The sequence below is a fragment of the Lontra canadensis genome, unplaced genomic scaffold (assembly GCF_010015895.1).
Source record: "Lontra canadensis isolate GAN:19392208 unplaced genomic scaffold, GSC_riverotter_1.0 scaffold10, whole genome shotgun sequence".
NCBI classification, from domain to species: domain Eukaryota; kingdom Metazoa; phylum Chordata; class Mammalia; order Carnivora; family Mustelidae; genus Lontra; species Lontra canadensis.
Window position 1 is genome coordinate 16892880 of NW_022631004.1, and position 17593 is coordinate 16910472.

The 17593-nt window shown below is 50.5% G+C and overlaps 1 protein-coding gene across 1 annotated transcript; it reads right to left on the reverse strand.

Moving 5' to 3' along the window:
- Positions 1 to 6623: 6623 nt before the first annotated feature.
- Positions 6624 to 13341, reverse strand: SOX7 (SRY-box transcription factor 7). The gene is made up of 2 exons (XM_032855733.1): positions 12918 to 13341; positions 6624 to 9336 (listed from the first exon to the last, which is right to left on the reverse strand). The coding sequence occupies exons 1-2, from the start codon at positions 13153 to 13155 to the stop codon at positions 8414 to 8416; spliced, it is 1161 nt and encodes a 386-aa protein (XP_032711624.1). The 5' UTR covers positions 13156 to 13341; the 3' UTR covers positions 6624 to 8413.
- Between the last annotated feature and the right edge of the window lie 4252 nt (positions 13342 to 17593).

Consider the following 17593-nt stretch of genomic DNA (forward strand, 5'->3'; position numbering starts at 1 on the left):
GTGGACTGACCCTGAGTAAAGGGACCAGTTTTCTAGGCCCCAACTCTAGGCATAAGATCTGACAAACACATGAAAGCTTTGCACTCACTGCCCTCCTTGGAAATGGTTGACTTTGGAGCAAGAAGGCTTCCGTTCTTGGGAGACTTGGACAGAGGGGTCCCGAGACAGACCGGAGTCCCTAGGCCTGGAGCCCGAGTGCTCTGAAGGTGGGGACCTCTGGGCTGCTGGGCCCCAGCCTCATTTCCTGTGGCTGCCATAGGGACAGGGGCGGAGGAGGAAGGCTCAGCCTGGGCGAGCTAATCTGGAGAAGTGATTTTCCTCCTCAGCCAGTCCCTCCCTGGGCAGGGCTCTGTGCGAGAAGGTGGGCCCAGCCAGGGCTCCCAGGGAGGGGCTGGCTTATCAGGCAGGAAACACTGGGCTCCGGCCACATCCTCCTCCTCCTCCTGGTCACAGCAGCTCCCATGGGCAGGAAAATACTCAGCAGCCAGGCTGCTCCTCCGCCCTCTCAAGGCCCCTCCCCCATCCCTTTCTCCTCTTCATCTTCCAGCCCACTGGAGAGGTGGTGTGGAAGGCCATGGCCTGTTGCCCTTAGAGCTCTGCCCCCGGCACCCTGGTCTCCCAGCCCTTCAGCCGCCCCTGACCCCCCTGCTACCTTTCAGGGTCCCTACAGGCTGGACATGGAGGGGCAGGAAGGGATGGAGGGCAGGCAGAAATGGCAGAAACAGAACACAAGGTTCCATTGGCTCCCGGAGAGGTCTTGGTGTGCTCATCAGGCCCCTCTGGGCCAGCCTCTGGAGTGTCTGGGAACCCTAGTGTCGTGTGCCTGCCTCCCAGCAGAGTGCACTAGGATTCTGTCCTCTGGGAGGCTTGTTCCCAGCCTCCCTCTCCTGGGCCAGCACCCACCAAGACCAGTTGGGTTTCAAGAAGTGCAAGAAGAAATTCCAGAGGTCTTCTGAAGGTCTGCTTTCACACAGTGTTCCTGCCTCCCCTTCTATCTCATTCCTAGGGCTCTTTCTTCCCATTAACCCACACTCCTGTACCTATGCCACTAGCCTCTGCCCACTGCTGAGGAACTCCCCTGCCCATGTAGCAGAGAGAGTTGTGGGGGCACCCTCGCCCAGAGCTCCGTCCTAGCCACCCTGCATGGCTAAGGAAGACTGACCACCTTGGTGCTGAAGGGTCTCACCTCACCTCCCCATCACAGCTCTCCCGTCACAGACCTGCACCCGCTTCTACTCTCAGTGGCCTGCTCTTAGGCCAGTCCCCTGACTTCTCTGGGCCTCCATTTCCTTTCTCAACAAACCTGGGGGTTGACAGCATGATAACAATGATTCCTTCCAGTTTTGACCTCCAGTGATTTTTTTTTCAAGGTCACAGAATTGGGTCGAGAATCTCCTAATTTCCAGCCCCATGTTCTTTCTAGTGAAAATGTAACCATTCTGTTTATATGAAGATACCCCCAGCAGAGTGACAGTCATCATCAGAACAAATCACTTCATCGTCAATTTTAAGGTTGCACACTTCCCCTGACCTTCACAGGGCCCTGAGATGTGGAACTGCTGCTTCTGCTTTTCAGGGAAAGGAACGAAGGAAAAGCAGTTTCCAGGACTTGCTGGGTTGGAAGGGAAGAGCTCTGCACCTCTCCAGCTCCTCTGACATGGTAAGAACTAGTCTGTGTGGAGAGACACAGGCTGGAGCAGGTGGATGCCTGTGGCTACCTGTCCCCTTCACATGACCTGTTCCCCACAGAAGTCACAGCCCCACCTTTAAGTTTTGTCATCAGAACATCTAAGACGCAAGAGCCAGCTCCCTGAGGCCCCTGGAGGCTGCAAACTCTTCATTCATCAGAAACTAGTGATTTTTCCAGAATCCACTGGAACATTTTTGTTGTTTTAAGGTCCCCTCCACTTGTCCCAGACCTGTGGCACCACATGGCCCCTTAGAGTGATGGAAGATGAGTGACCATTGAAAGACGGTGAGCAGCGCCAGGGGACCCACCATGTGACCCAGCTGTGTGACCCTCTAAGAAATGACTACACCCTATGCCCACTTACAGAACATTCCAATAGTGCCCAGAGAGTCCACGCTCTCACTCCCTGGTGAAATCCCCGGCCTCCCTCTCTCAACGAGACCTCCTCCTGCCTCTCCCACGTCCCTACAAAGTTCAGCATCTGATTAAAGGGAATGCAGACCTCAGGGAGGACCTGAAGGAAACCACACCCAACCCGGGCCTCAGACATGGCCCCACAGCGAAGAGCAGAGGATCATGACCACCAGCCTGCAGGGATGAGAATGACCTGGGCAAGATGGGGACAAATGTGTCCTTCTGCACAGATGATGACAAGCTCACAAGGACTTGGACTGAAACAGGAAGGATTTAGGTAAGGTACAAGAAAGAACATTCTGATGGAAGTTGTTAGACTAGCTTACAGAGAGAAAGATCCCTTTTTTGTGAAGGACTCAGATCAGATGGAAAGCCGTCTACCACGAGTGGCTAAGAGGCAGCCCTCAATAGAGAATGGTCTAAATGACTCCGTGCTTTCTTCTAATCCCACTCAGTATCCAGACAAGGAAACTGAGTGAGTCCTCTGTAATCTCCTTAGCCATATTAAAGGACTCCTTTTCCCTTATTTCTCTCACACAAGCAACCCCAGTAGGACAATCATATGGCTCCAGATTTTTTCAAACTAGTACCAGCCCCCAAGCCTAAAACAAACAAACAAACAAAACTAAATTGTTTGAAGAAATCAAACATAGAAAACAGGTATCCTATACATGCATATAAAGTTTACAATTTCTTAAGAGTCTACAAATTCACTATCCCCTTAGGTGAGAGAACGAATCTGGGGATTTACGCAAGTCCCCATTAAAATCCAGTGATGAGGTTAGGTCAGACACTTGCTTCCAGGTCCAGGCATTTTCCAGATACTCTCCTAGAGAGTTTAGAGCTCTGAGTGCCCTGTGAATGCAGCCAGCGTGCTGATGGTATTCTGAGGGGCTCTGGAGCTAACCCAGCTGCCTTGTTGATAGGGTAATCCTTTCCCCTACAAAGTTACTTGATGCTCGGGGAAACACATGCCATCCATTGTGGTGTTAGGGGAAAGGAACATCACAATTTGCCAATGGAAACCAGCAGTGAGCACATAACAGGTCTTCGGAAAAACAAAGTCACCATGACAAGTGAAGCCAAGTGAACATGGTCAGATTTAAGTCAGTCAGAAGTAGTATTCAGGGGTTTTAATTCTTTCTGTTGAGAGTTAGTTCATCCTGGGAATTGAATGGAGACATTTTGTGCCTTAGCTATCAATCGAGACTCTTTGGGAACCCAAGAAACAAGCAGTTTGAAGCAAAAGCTGTAAACTTGTTCATTTGTCTAGATCTCGTGATTCCCTGCTGGAAGTCAAGTCAAAGACATAAACAAGGAAATGTTCACTGCAGTGTTATTTGTAATGGAAAAAAATAAAAGTGGGAGATTGAATAGCAAGAAGGTGGTCAAGTGAATTAGCTATATCAATGCTCTGAAATATTGAGCCATCATTGGAAATAATATTAGGAAGATAAATATCAATATGGCAAAACTTCTATGTTTTCTATGATTCTTGAGAAAATTAAAGCCAAATGCCGGCAGTATCTATATCTACGCTGTGATCACACCAGGTACAATTTTGAACACAAAAATACAAGCCTGGCAAGTTCAGGATACCAAAATGAGCATATTGAAAATAGTTACATCAAAGTCATGGGGTGGCTGATTTTTCTTTTTTTCAAATTGCTGTTTCAACGGGCAAGAAAACACCTTTTACAGAAAAAATAAGTTTAGTAGCACAGGAAAATGTTTACTTAATATCATGAATAAAAATGTGTATTATAAGAAACATATGTGTACATAGAGCTAGATGCAAACAAAATTTTAAAGACTGGATGACCTATGTAAAAAAATTACAAGCAATGTCTTGAAGATGTGGATAATAGATGATATTTTTTTCTCTAAACTTTCTACAAAGACTGTCTCTTTTTAGAATTTTAAATATCAGTGGAAGATAGATGATAGATATGGATGGATGGATGGATGGATGGATGGATAGAAGGATAGATTAAAAAGATGATAGATGGATCTCTTTTCTCCCTTCCTCCCTCTCTCCTTCCCTCCTCCCTCCCTTCCTTCTAAATCCTTTTCACTGGGAGGAAAAAACCAAGAGCATAATTTTCAAAAGCAAAGCAGGCAGTTATAAATGTTACAAGCCTCAGGTCTATTCAGCTGCTCTAGGATGGGATGGGAGAGGGGATTTTCCTGCTGTACCTTGTGCCCATTCCTGACCTGTTTACTATAGGCTACAGTCTAGCAGGTGGGACTGAATAGCCATGGATGCATCACATCCAGCCTGAGCCCTGAGAACTAGACACACACAAAAGCTCTAGGGTGTTAGTGTCTAGAGAGATCGGCAGGGAAATAGGGACCCAGGAGTTTTAGGTCTTTATCACCAAGATGAACACAAATACCTCAGACGTTTATTTATTTACTGCTTCATATTTCTGTTGAGCAAGTACTATGTGTCTGTCCTCCTGGGAAGATGCATATGCATGGATGATTCCACTGCCAAGCAGTAAGGGCTGTTACCAAGGTCTGCTCAAGACCCATGGGAGCTCAGGGACACCAGTGACTGGCCCCTCTGCCAGGCAGGGTTGGGGACAGGTAAGGTGGACTTGGATGGTTTGTGGGATGTCATCAGACAGGTGATGGGAGTGAGGATCTCCCCTGTAGGTAAGAGCACTGGGTTAAACACAGAAGTATGGGAAAGGAAAACATCTCAGAGAACAATAGGCTTTTTGTGCAGTAGGTATCCAATGGTGGGTAGGGGGAAGCTGTGCAAGGCTTCTGGAAAGAGGAAGAAGGTTAATCATAGCGGTACTCACATGAGGCTAAGCAAGGTGTTGTGAGTCCTGAAGCTCATACAGTTGGGAAGCCAGGGGTGGGGAGCTGGCATATGAATATATTACCGGAGCTAATGAGTGAGAAGCACAGAAGCAGGAACTTCATTGCATTCATGTGATCCCACTTCTGTGCTCACCCTGGGTACTGTGCACTATGAGCAAATACTGAAGGATCTTAAGGAAGAATGAAATATCTACACCTATGTTGGAGAAAAAAAGGACAACTGTGCATACCCATCAATACTCATCAGCCAAAGCAAAAGGTGCTCTTGTTGCTGGGGACAGGTGGGTTCTCAGAATGGGCAGCTAAAGCTCCTAAGTACTCTTGGCTTCTGGGCACAACTGTCTCACTCATGGCTGAGCAGAAGTAAAAGAGCAGCCCCATCGCTTGCCTGCTTCCTGCCCTCCCAGAGGCAGGGACGATGGCCCTGCCCCCACAGTATGTCCTCGAATGAAAAATGCCCAGTTGGCAGTGCCGAGGGCCCATGTCCTATGCAGACACTGCACGACGCGTCCTCCAGACAGCTGATGGCCCTGAAGTCTGCCAGCCAGTCACGGCAGTGGGCCTGGATGGCCCTGACTTTGGGTTTCATCTGACTCTGACCCTGTAATTTCCTCTTTGCCATTCTTTCTTTCCCCAGGGCTGTGAGAGGTAGGAATTGGACTGCATGTGGTCCCATGCCATGGTGAAGTGCTAAAAGAGGCATGAAGCCTCTAGACTCTTTGACTGATGTTGCCAACAAATGTATCTGATGAAGTGGGGGAATGCCAGCCTCCACCAGCTGAGTGGGGTGAGCTACACTGCACCACCTCCCACCCCGGGCCTCAGTGTCCCGGCTGCACAGCGGGTGGATGGATGACAGGGCCCCACCTGGGATCGTGGGTGAGGATTAGCCCATAAAACTTGCCGTAAATTTCCCTACATCTATAAAGTGCTATGAAAGTAATGACTATAGATTATGATCAGAATTGAAGGATAAACATATGCCCATTTGGGCCCTCCCAGAACCCACTCCTTGGCCCAGAGAGTCTGGGAAGAGAACAAGTTACAACTGCTTCCCCAAGGAGAGAAGCCAGGCACGGCGACCCGCAAGGGGACTGAGTAATCATCAGCTTTTTCCAGGCATTTTTTGGCTGGGATTTTAATCCTAAACCTCACAAGAGGTTACATCTTTTAATTACCAATTCAGGCACTTCTCTGCATTCTCCACAACATTCCACTGGGTTTTGAAAGCCAGTGATGTCTTGTTATACCACATCAATAAATGCATATTAAAGGGAGAAAGATAGATATTTTTCTAGATTATTTCAAAGGAGGAAAAATTGTGGCAGCCTTAAGGAAGCAATTGGGCAGAACTTACGTCCTATCTTGAGAGCGCCTGATAATCACCTCATTCCATGTTGCAAGTATGAAGTCATCCGGAGAAAATTGTTTTGCAGGTAGATTACAAACTCGTCTTTTCTTTCAATATTCATGATCACAACACTGTTTCTAACATGTCAAATTAGGCTTTATCTCTTTATCATAATTCATAAAATAAAATAAATCAACCCTACAAGATAATTTTTTAAGATAAAAAAATTGATAAAGTATTTTGACTAGTACTATAAAGGGGAACTGGGCATAATATCTACAGCTCCCTGGACAACCTTTTCTGTTTGCAAAACTACATTTCAAATGATAGAATGGCCATGGTACAAAAACATTTATTTAAATTAAATATTTTAGACAGATCAATATCTACAACCATTCCAAAGCATGTGTAGTTCTTACAAAAAAAAAATGGAACAGTTTAGCTTAACGTCTGTGATAATGTTTTACAAGATTATTAATATACATTCTGGACTGCACCAGTCAATCATACTGTCGTGAATGATTCACTATTTATTACCAAATGTCGTATACAGCAATAGCATTAAGATTAATTATATCTTATAAGTAATTTAATAGTAGGACGTCTTGGAAGAAAAAAAAGGATCTCTCAACAATATAAAATACAAGCTAAAAATAGGATAATATATAAAACACTTACATATTTCATACAGGCAATAATAGGCTGGAATTAAAAGACAACTGTCTTTTCCCTCATTGCTAGGTATGTTCCTTCAAAGGAGGTTTGAGAGAAGGATGGAAATGTTTTTTGGGGTGGGGTCAGGGCTCAGAAACATTTTCTGAATCACAGTGCAGTTCTGTTCTTTGGGAAGTCAGTATAGCAAAGGGGAAGTTGTTTTGAAGTGTTAGCCGACGATGTTCCCAAGAACCAGCTGTCTGGTGAGGAGACTGAATTCCCATCTCAGCCATAGGAATGATGTTTAGGATTTTTAAGTCAGGGGATCTTTGAATTCCTGGGCAACTCAAGGGTGGAGGAAGAACAGTGAAAAAGAGAAAAAGAAATCCCAGGAAAGGACGAAGGGGAGTCAGCTACAGTGAGAAGGAAGCTCCTTTTGCACCTGCAGAGGGTAGCGTGTGTTAAAATTTTGCTTAAGAAATGAACACATTCAGATTGGAGGTAAGTGATGTTTTTGTGTAGAGATTCTTTTTAGGTTCCCTGCTCTTTGGGTCATTCGGAACAGGGAGTTAACAAGAAATTGCCAACATCAACAAGAGTATCTGATCTAGGCTGCACAGACATGCATTTAAGGGTGTGCATGAAGGTGTGTGTGTTGTGCATGGCCCACAAACACTGTATATGTTCAGGCTGCAAATAATCTCTTGTAATGTGTGATTTAAAAAAATAATTCATCTTAAAAAAAAGGTTTAAAAACCAGTGGTTTGCGTTCAATCTCGTTTTCAGTAGCACAGTCAATTCTAGTGGTTAATTTCCCAAATCAAGAGGAGTACTGTCCTTTTGAAAGACCACGATCATTTTGGAAGGTAGTGCGAGTGCAGAAAGCTGTGTGTTCTTGGGCTGCACACACGGATTACCACCAGGCTGGACATTAATGAATTTACTAAGACAAACTTCGTTTTCCTTTTAATTAGCCTTGAAAGAACCCTAGATCAGAAAACCCTGGAGCAGAAGGTGCCTTAGATGTCAAGTCTGTCCCCAACTTTACAGACTGGGGGAGGGGCTGCAAGGGGAAAAGAACCGAGTGGGGATCCCACCAGGGTCTGGGTCAGAAGCTAGAGAGATGTGAACACCGCTGAGATTTTCACACATTGGTTTCCGCGATGGGGACCCAGAGAAGTAAGTGAAAATCTACCATCTTTCTTTTGGCAACTACCTTGCCTTATTCCCAGGGTGTAGCCAATGAAAACCCATCTGAAGGAATATACTCAAAATGTAGGTGGCAGGGAGCAAAGGGGCACTCAGACCGGCAGATCCCGGTTCTGCCCCGCTGACAGTTCAAACATGCACACCCTGGGCCGTCGGAGGACGTCGGTAACACTGCGCGGTTACCTCTGCTCAGCGCTCAGGAAGGAGAGGCTGCGCGAGGCAGGGCCGGGCTGGCTGCCTCGGCCTCTTTGATAAGCTGTACTCTATGATACGCTGTAGCTGTTGTAATACGTGGCCGTGGCATCAGCCAGCACGGAGATAAGGCTGGTCTCTGTGGGGCCAGTTGATGTCACCTGGGAGACGGGGACATGCCCACTGAGGGCCACAGCCCCTGCGGCAGAGTCTGGGTGGCCAGGAGTGTTCAAATACTGGTCGAACTCATTCCGATCCATGTCCCCCAGGAGTTCCACCTGGCTCAGCTGATCCAGGGCATCAAAGCCGGGGTGTTCCGGAGGCGGGGAGAGCTGGCCCAGGTGGGCGTGGATGTTGGAGTGGAGTGGGTGGTAGGTGGCAGGGGAATAATAGGCAGGAGACGGGGGACAGGCAGGTACAGTGGACATCATAGAGACGCCCGGGGACTGGCCGAGGGCTAGGGAGCCCAGGGGGTGGCCGCAGTGGAGGGGGCTGGGGGCGAACTCCGGTGAGTAAGTGGGCCCAGGCAGGTGGGGGATGTGGTGGGAGTGCGCATGCTCCTCCTGGCAAGGGGAGGAGAAGAAAGTCTGCTCCGACTCCAGTACGTCCAGGGGCGACATTTCCGGGGGCGTGGGTAGCCCGTATGGGTAAGTGTCCATGCTGCCCGGGGTGCCGCCTCCGCCGGTTGGCCCCTCGTGATAGCAGCCCCGCAGGCTGGGCAGGGCGGAGCCGGGGGAGTACTCACCCCTGTCCTCCTTCTCCCCCAGCGCCCCGCGGCCGCCGCTCCGCTTCTCAGGCAGAGCGTTCTGGTCTCGGGAGAGGGAGCTCAGGAGGAAGCCCGGGTCCACGCGCTTGCAGAGGCGCTTGGCCTGCTTCTTCCTGCGAGGGCGGTACTTGTAGTTGGGGTAGTCCTGCATGTGCTGCAGGCGCAGCCGCTCCGCCTCGTCCACGTAGGGCCTCTTCTGGGACAGCGTCAGCGCCTTCCACGACTTTCCTGCTCACACAAGTCAGAGAAGGCCCCTTTCAGCATCTGCGCGGCTTGGAGAGGCCGGTTCACCTGTGTCAGACGCTCCTGCCTCCCTGCGTCCACACTCTCACTCGCCGTCAGCCTCCATCCCCATCCCACATCCCCATCCCACCCGCCCCCACCCCACAAAGGACACTGCACCCCTCGAATCCCGCTCCCATCCCAGATCCTGGCACTGTGGGGCCAAACCAATCTCTCCCGCTTGCAGCCCGCAAAACCACTAAGGCCAACTATGCACAGGGTCGCTTCACCTCTCCTATAAAAGCCTAAAGCCGCGAATCACGCAAACGTATAAACAATGCGGGATTCATAGTGAAAAGCCCACCAGACCCAATGTCAGATACTCGATAAAAATATATAACGACGACTTTGATCTGGGCTCTTTTTTACCCTAAGTGTGCCAAGTTTACTCATTTGCTCATTTTAATGAAAACTCTCTGCCTTTGCTGATTATCGCTGCCTCTCAGGAAGTGATGCTATATTTATTTATGGCATAATTCCCACAGGCCGTCTTGTGAGGGAACTCTGGGCTCAGTCCATCGTTTTACAGATGTAAGTAAATTACAGGATCTCACTTAGGGGAACAGACAGTTATCCCTCACATCTGAAGGTCAGTTAGGACCCTGCCATATGAAGCCCATTGCCAGCATGCTAGCATCTGTCTGCAACATACACACACATGCGTGCACATGCACACAGGTGCACAAGCATGAACACATGCACTCATGATAAGGCTTCCTGCTCTCTACTTAATTAGTAGCCTGTGACTGTGGCAGGGGCCAATTGCTCAGTCACTGACTCCTCTCATAGAAGCAAGTTCTTTGACTTCCCTGGGTCTTTATTTTCCTCACTATAAAATGTATTGTTATATTGTCCAATTCAAGACTCTCTTTAAGAAGCATCTCACGCTTGTAACCAATTGGTGCTAAAGTGCTGGTTTCACTTGGACTTTCTATTCATCCTTACTCCCTTCTGTATAGTTTTATAAATTGCTTTAGCATCTCTCTCTCTCTCTCTCTCATCTGTCAGTACATTCATTGCACATCCCTCTGGCTGCTGCTTTTCTGAAGGTCATTTCTGGACACTTACCTCCCAGGCAGACCTGGGGTTCTGCAACTTTGGAAGTCCCCTCCCACAACCCGACTCTAATGTATCCTGAAGTTTGAGACCTACTAGCTTGGAGTTAAGTACCCCCATCCCCACTCCCTGTAAGGAAAGAAGCCACATGTCCCACCCAGAACCCTCGGCATAGGGTCCCCTACAGAGCTCTGTGTCCTGTCACCTCAGTACCCACACTGGCCCACTCTGCATGCCTGGCCCTCACAGAGCACTGGAGGAGGGCAATTATTAAAGACACTCTACCATTGGGATGAAAGTTTATAACCATTGTGACAGACCCATCAATTAATATAATTAGGTGTCACTTAAAAGGGCAACTCCAAGTGTCAGGAACTCTGGGTTTAGGGCTGGTCAGCAGTTCCCAGCCTGTGGCTGAGACTGCAATGTTGTTGCAAGAGGCCCAAAATAGAGGCACACCCCACACCTTGTCTGTGGACTGAATTTAAAATGTGACTCTAGTTTCTAAGTTTCTAAGACATAGATATCATAATATTAATAAAATATTCATTTTAAATTTCATTAAATATATTAACTGTTTTTATGTGCCTTTTTATTCATAGTATCCTAAAAAATAGTAGTGCTACTAGGTGAAATTGTGATGTTAAAGATTGGAAAGCTTAGAGGCAAAAAAGTTGGGGACCCTTTTCTAGGTTGGAAAGGAAATGCCTGGGCAAGATCATGGGTGGAAGTGGATCATCATGCTGCCCCCTAGTAACAGGTGTAGGAAGTCCATATTTTTAAAAGCCCCTTGCCCCTTGTACAGTTAGGCAGGAAGGAATCAGTGTCTTTCCTGCAAAATGAATTATAACCTCTGGAAGCTTAAGTGAGACTTGTCAACAGGGATCAGCTCACAAGAGGCATTTGTCAGGTTGGTCCTTTCGCCTTCCCATTCCCTGGGCTGTAGGCAACCTCAGTCCCGAAAGGCTCCCCAGCCTGAGCTCCTCTCCCACCTCTGGCCTGGGCCTGCAACGGAAAACTCACTCTGTCCTGGTCACAGGAGCTGTGCTTGATCAAAAGGCACAGTGCCTGGGCCCATGAAAACAAAATGTTGAAGGACCCACAAAAAAAAAGTATTTTCATTTCTTTAAAAACCTGAAGAAAAAAAATCAACTTTTAGGTAAATGCTTTACTGTTGTATATATTAATATATTTGTCTTTATGCCCATACAGTATGAATATAATTTTTAATATTTTTATGAACAAAGGGGCTCACTAAGACACTGATCCACCATTGTGTCCCGTGCTTATCTAGCCAGGGGACTGGGCTATGCATGGGTAGGAGACTTTTGGAAACCAGCAACTTTGAAAGGGCATCTACACTGCAGGAAGGACCCCTTTTGGGGGCCTGTAGGTTTAGCCAGAAGAAAGGTGGGTGACAGCCCTCACTCCAGGGTTTGGAGCTCTGGAGGGAAAAGAAAAAAAAGCTCAGTTCTGGGGGAGGGGTGTGGTTGGGGAGGGTCAGTCCAGCCTCAGGTGACCACATACTTCCCCTTGTCCCACTGTGCCTACAAAGTGCTTTGAAATGTTTCCACAAGTTAAAATGAATAAAACCTCCGTGGAAGGGCAAAAAGGAGTAGAGCAGTTGAAAGTACTCAGCTCCAGACCTGGGAAAGAAGAAACCCCCACAAAAACCCTACTGGAACTCTAAATTTTCAGACCTGCCCTAACTTCTTTCTCTGGGCTCCTCTGGTCGGTCTTGTCCTTGTCCCCAGGCCCACTGCCCCTGTTGAGCAGCCCTCAGAAAGTGGCAGGCTTCAGGACAGACCTCACTGGCTGCCCTGAGCGTCCCAATCACAGTATCTATCCGCTGCGATTGAGAAATACATTATCGAATCGAGTCTATGTGCGCATTTTTTGCTGTAGGTTTAATAATTAAGTTAAAGAAAGGATGCGTTTCTGCAAGGTTTCTCTTGACGAATATTAGTTAATAATAGTTAACAACCTCCTTCTGTGATTGTGCCAGTGGTAAATTCAGAGAATAGTGGGTTTCCCGCTTGGATATTCCTAGCAAACACCGGTTCCACCCAGCCTCCGGGTTTCCGTCCTGACCTGTGTGCGCGTAGGTCCCGGTCGCAGGGCGACCGGGGCCTGGCAGCTGATGGCCACGCCTGTCTCTTGGGTTCCCGCGAGTGGGCTTCCTGGCCCACCCCAGCAGGCCGCGCGGTTTCACTTTGGGCGTCGTCGAGGTATTTCGGCTCTGAATCCAGGTTACTGTGCGCTCACTCACGCTCACACAGATGCCCAACCTCGCGGGCACATCGAGCGCGAGCACTCCCCGAGCATACCCACACGCCGGGTCCTACCCAGGCACCCCGCGCTCTCAGGACCGCAACACCGCCCCTAGAAGCGAGCCCCGGGGACCCGCCTCCGCCCGCGCCCCCGGCCCGCCGACCTGCCGGGAAGCCCCGCCCGCCCGCCGGCTTACTCACCCAGCATCTTGCTGAGCTCGGCGTTGTGCAGGTCCGGGTTCTGCACCGCCAGACGTTTCCTCTCGTCCTTGGCCCACACCATGAAGGCGTTCATGGGCCGCCGGATACGGCTCTCTGCGCCCTTGTCGCCCGGCGGGCGGGGGGCGGCCGGCGGCGACAGCCCATCCGACAGCTCGGTTTCCAGGGTTGGGCACTCGAGCCCCTCGGGCCACGGATAAGCTCCCAACAGCGAGGCCATGGCCGCACGGGGGTCCCCTCGCTTCGGCTCGCAGGGCAGGCGCTGACCTGGCCCTCGCACGGGTCGGGCGTCCAACTTGGTTGGCAGCCGCGGCCCGTCCCTTTATTTATCAGCTTCGTGCGGCCGCGTCCTCCAATGATTCTCGAAGGCGGCGCGGCCCCTCCCTCCGTCTAGGCTCGGGCCCACTCCCTGAGTCCTGGGCCACCGCGTCCCCGCTCCGACCTGCCAGGATGGGGATAAGGGAGGGAGGGCCACTTCCCCGCGCCCGCCCCGGCCCGCCCCTCTGCCTTCCGAGTCCCTCCCGGGAATCCGCCCCGGGCCGCCTCCCGTCCTGCCCGCTCTGCGTGCAGGTGTCGCAGAGCCAGGAGGCTGGCGCCGCCCGCAGTCCCGTCGCCCCGGAGCGGGAGTCAGACTGCAGTGCCCTGTCCCGACTGGCCGTGGCCTCTCCCAGCCACACTCCACCAGCTCCTCCCGCGTCTGGAATCCCATGGAGAACTGAAGCCAAAGAGGTTTCGCTAGGCCAGGCCGGGCGGGAGAGGAATTACCATGAATCCCCCCCAGAGCAGCCTGTGCGAACCGTTCTGAAGAGAACATTCTTGCCCTTCTTGTAAAATGAACAGGGTTCCAGCATCCTCGCTCCCAGCCAGCTTTGGCGGCCAGAGACTTGCCAGGTGGAGGGATGCACTCTGCGTGGGGCCCTATGCAGTGCTCACAAAGCCCCTGCAACTCCCAGGCTGTCTTGAGGGCTGGACTGCATTCTCAGTTCTCCTTCATTCACTCTGCCATCTGATTTCTCTCCTCTAACACCCTTATCTCCACACCACACTAGTCTCAGAGGTCCTCGGGGTCTTCAGCTCCCTCATCTTCTCTCTGTATTTTCCTTCTGGTTGTATTTTATCTTGTCTCCGTCTGGCTCCTGCTTCTAGGCATGGAGTTGCTCTGGCCCTCCCTTCCCCCCTTGCTCAATGGCTTTCCAGTGGCTTTCCGACTTCCCAGGTTAGATGGCGGCAGGTTCTGGACTTGTGCTCAACTGGGAGGGCTGAGGGCTGGGAGCTCAGGGTAGTGTCTCCAAGATGCCAGCCCTCTGCCCCCAGGGCAACTCATAGGAGCCGGGCTGTCCTCCTGGCTCTCAGGCAGCACCGGCACACAGTAGGCGCTCAGGAACTGCCAAAAAAGTGAAAGAATAAGGGAGTGAGTAAATAAGGCTTAGACACACCCTACTGTATAAAACACGACAATCATGAGGCTTGATTAGATCCTGGAATTCAATCTACAAATATTTACTGAGCACCATCCCTGTTTAGGGCTTAGTAGAGGTGACCCTGAAAGGAGGTAGCATTGTCCTGGGGGGACCCTGGGATCTGGAGCCAGGACCTGTCTTCAGTGTTTGATTACTTAATGCATGACTCTGGGCAAGTCATGTATCTCTCTAGGCCTTTTTTCCTAAACCTAAAAGGAGGACAATGATAAGACTTGATCTCATGAGGCTGTTGTGAAGATTCGGTGAGATAATACACATGAAAGCTTAAACTCTATATGATGCTTGCTGTTAATACAACTCTGGATGTAAAGCCCTGTAAATTTTAAGACCAAATTTCAATGCCCTAGGGTGCACGCATTTCATAAGTGCCTCGTGTGCAACATGCACTCCCAGACAGGCCCCACGGACCCCAAGGCAAGTGGGTGGAGAAATGCAACTTCTGTTTTTAAATCCCAATTTTAATCTATAGAACCCGGGATAATTTTCATCTCAGAATGGGCTTTACTCATAAAATAATAGATTGCTTAGTTTTCTTCTCCTTTTCCAGAAGAATCCAGCAGCAGCACCCTAGACCCATGTGCTCCACACACTACCCTCACAGGCCAGAACTGAGCAGCAAAGGGAGCAGGTGCTGGCAAGAAAGGGGGTGTCTTGAAACCAGGAGAGCATCCTGGAACCCAAGGTGGAGCAGAGGGCCTCGCTGGCGCCAGGGACCAAGTGGACAGTGGGGAGAAAGGGGGTGCGTGCAGAGAGAATGTGTCCACAGTCTAGGCAGACATCCCTACCCCTGGAAGCCTAGGTCACTTCCTGTGTTAGACCCCTCTACCAGAAATTCCTCAAGAAAAATCCCCAGGCCAGGATAATCTAGGAAGCCCGGGGCGCCAGATTCACGCCAGGCCACGGGAGGGCACCTCATTGGGGTAAGGAGGGAAGGAGAAGGGACCACGACCGAGGGTTCGGGAGGGGGAACTGCGCTGCAAACGTGGATCCCTGAAACAACTCGGCTGCGACTCTTTCTAAGCCCACCGCCTCTGCAGGGCACAGACAGTGCTCCGAGGGCCCAGAGGCCTCTAGAGGATAGAGGCCCCTTGCCAGCCGCGGACGTTCCCACTCCAGCCCCCAGCCTCTGGCGCGCTGCCGGCGCGTTTCGGGAGCAGAGAGAGCACGCAGTGGGGCCGCGCCCAGGCACCAGGTTAGAAAAAGGCTCGGGATCCGGGTAGCGCGGAGCGGTCAAGGTGGGCTCCAAATGTCTTTCGCAAAGCTGGAGAAAAGAGCGGGGGCGGGCACAGAGAAAATACAAGCTGTGATTGTTTCCAATTGTTTAATTTCTTGCATTTCATCTGGAGAAAGTGCACGAGACTGAGTCGTCCAGGACCTGGACGTTAAGGGCCACATGGCTCGCATAAGCGCCGCTCTCAGCGTATGAGCGCTCTGCTCACGGGAACCTGGGCTCTTTTGCTCGCTCCTTTCCTTCATTTTCATTAGTTAATTTGCACCCGCGCATTGATTTACCAGGGCAACTTTATGCGAACGTGCCCTGCTGAGAGCGGTGCTAAGAGATGCGTGTCCTTCTGCCTCTCTGGTCACTGCGACCTTCAGTCTCCGGAACTCCAAATGGACCTCAAGCGTCCCCAAAGCCCGGTGCTCCCGAGCCTTGAGCGGGAGGGCCAAGGCCGGCGATCCCCCATCCCCCATCTCCCTCACCGAGCAACAGCCCCTACACTTGCTTGGGCCTGCGCTGGGCCCAGGACGGCAGCCAGTTGTCCGTAGGGGTTCCGCACGGTGAATTCGCAAGCAATCAAACCAAGAAGTCTCCAGTAGGGGCAATGGAGTGGGGTCCGCAGCGGGATGGGATGGGGGTTCCGTCAAACACCGAAGAGCAGTCTGAGCAGCGGTCTGCGTGTGAGGCCTCAGGGACACAGTGGGCACCGCGCGAGTACAACACAGGAGACCTGTCCGCACAGGGACCTGAGCAAGCCTTTACTTCCCCGTGTGTATTGCGAGAACTGCACTCTCTGCTCCCTCAAATGACTTTTGCTTCCTTTCCTTTCTTTTCTTTTTCCTTTCCTCCTTCCCTATTTCCCTCCTTCCCCCTTCTTTCTCCCCTCCCACTCTCCCCCTCTTTCTCTGCTCCCTCCCATGTCTTTCTTCAGCTCAGCTCTGTAGTTGAACATGGGTTTCCAGGAATACAGGACTTGAAGTCTGAAAGCCCCAGTGTAAATTGCTACAATTTACTAGCAGTGTCATTTACTTGATCTCAGCCCCGGTTTCTTCATCTGTAAAATGGGGACAAAATCAGGATGACTGATACATTAGTTGTCAAATCATCTCCTATGCTATAAAGAATTGTGAATTGTTACAATGAATGGATGACATTTTACATAAAATTAATAGGGTCAGGCCTTCAGAACCTTCCCCCTCGAGGAGTTTTCCTTATTCTGTTCCAAACCTAAGAATTTTGATGACTCTGGGAGAAGGGGAAGGAGGGGAGTCTGGTGCACATTCCCTGCTCTGAGTGGCAGCTCCTGCACAGGAGCTCAGCATCTGGACCATGCATAGCACTGGGCTGGGGGAGCCACAGCTGCCAGCCCTCATGTCTACAATGGTTTGTGCATGTGTTTGCTGGTGAATTTCATCCCTCGGTTGAAATCATCACCACCATAATCTTTCCTCACACTAATTTATGTACTTGACTGGCAGTCTTTGTAAAAGGTCATTTGCTGACCCATCTGGGCCTCTACACAAACCCTCTTGGAAGCAGACAGCCCCAGTGGTGTCATTAAGCCCTTTCCCTGATGACACAGGTGAGGCTGCAGCTTGCAAGGGGCAGAGCAGAGACATGAACACACATCCCTTGCCTTCGTGCTTTTGCTCCCTGGTTGCAGGGCTCTCCAGGGTCAGCTCCCAGCTTCCCACCCTCAGCAGAGCTCCAGGCTTCTGGGGGAGAGAAGAGAAGGGCTTCTAACCAGCTGCTGTGTCTCCCTTGTCCTTGTGCCCTCTCCAGTCTGGTCCCTCCAAGTTCCACTGGTGCTTTCCTCATCCAAATGGTGTTTGAAGTTCAAGGAAATGTGAAAAGCAAACGAGCAAACCCTGTTGGCCATGGGTGAGGTGCATGCTGGAGAGCCAGGAAACCTGCCCAGGCCTGCCAGCTGCCTGTCCCCCCACTCCTCACAGCTG

Bases quoted from the DNA above. Each gene is read 5' to 3' on its own strand.
- SOX7 (XM_032855733.1), bottom strand. From the start codon at position 13,155: ATGGCCTCGCTGTTGGGAGCTTATCCGTGGCCCGAGGGGCTCGAGTGC. The intron at 9,337-12,917 runs GTGAGTAAGCCG...TTGTGTGAGCAG, and splicing joins CGAGCTCAGCAAGATGCTGG to GAAAGTCGTGGAAGGCGCTG.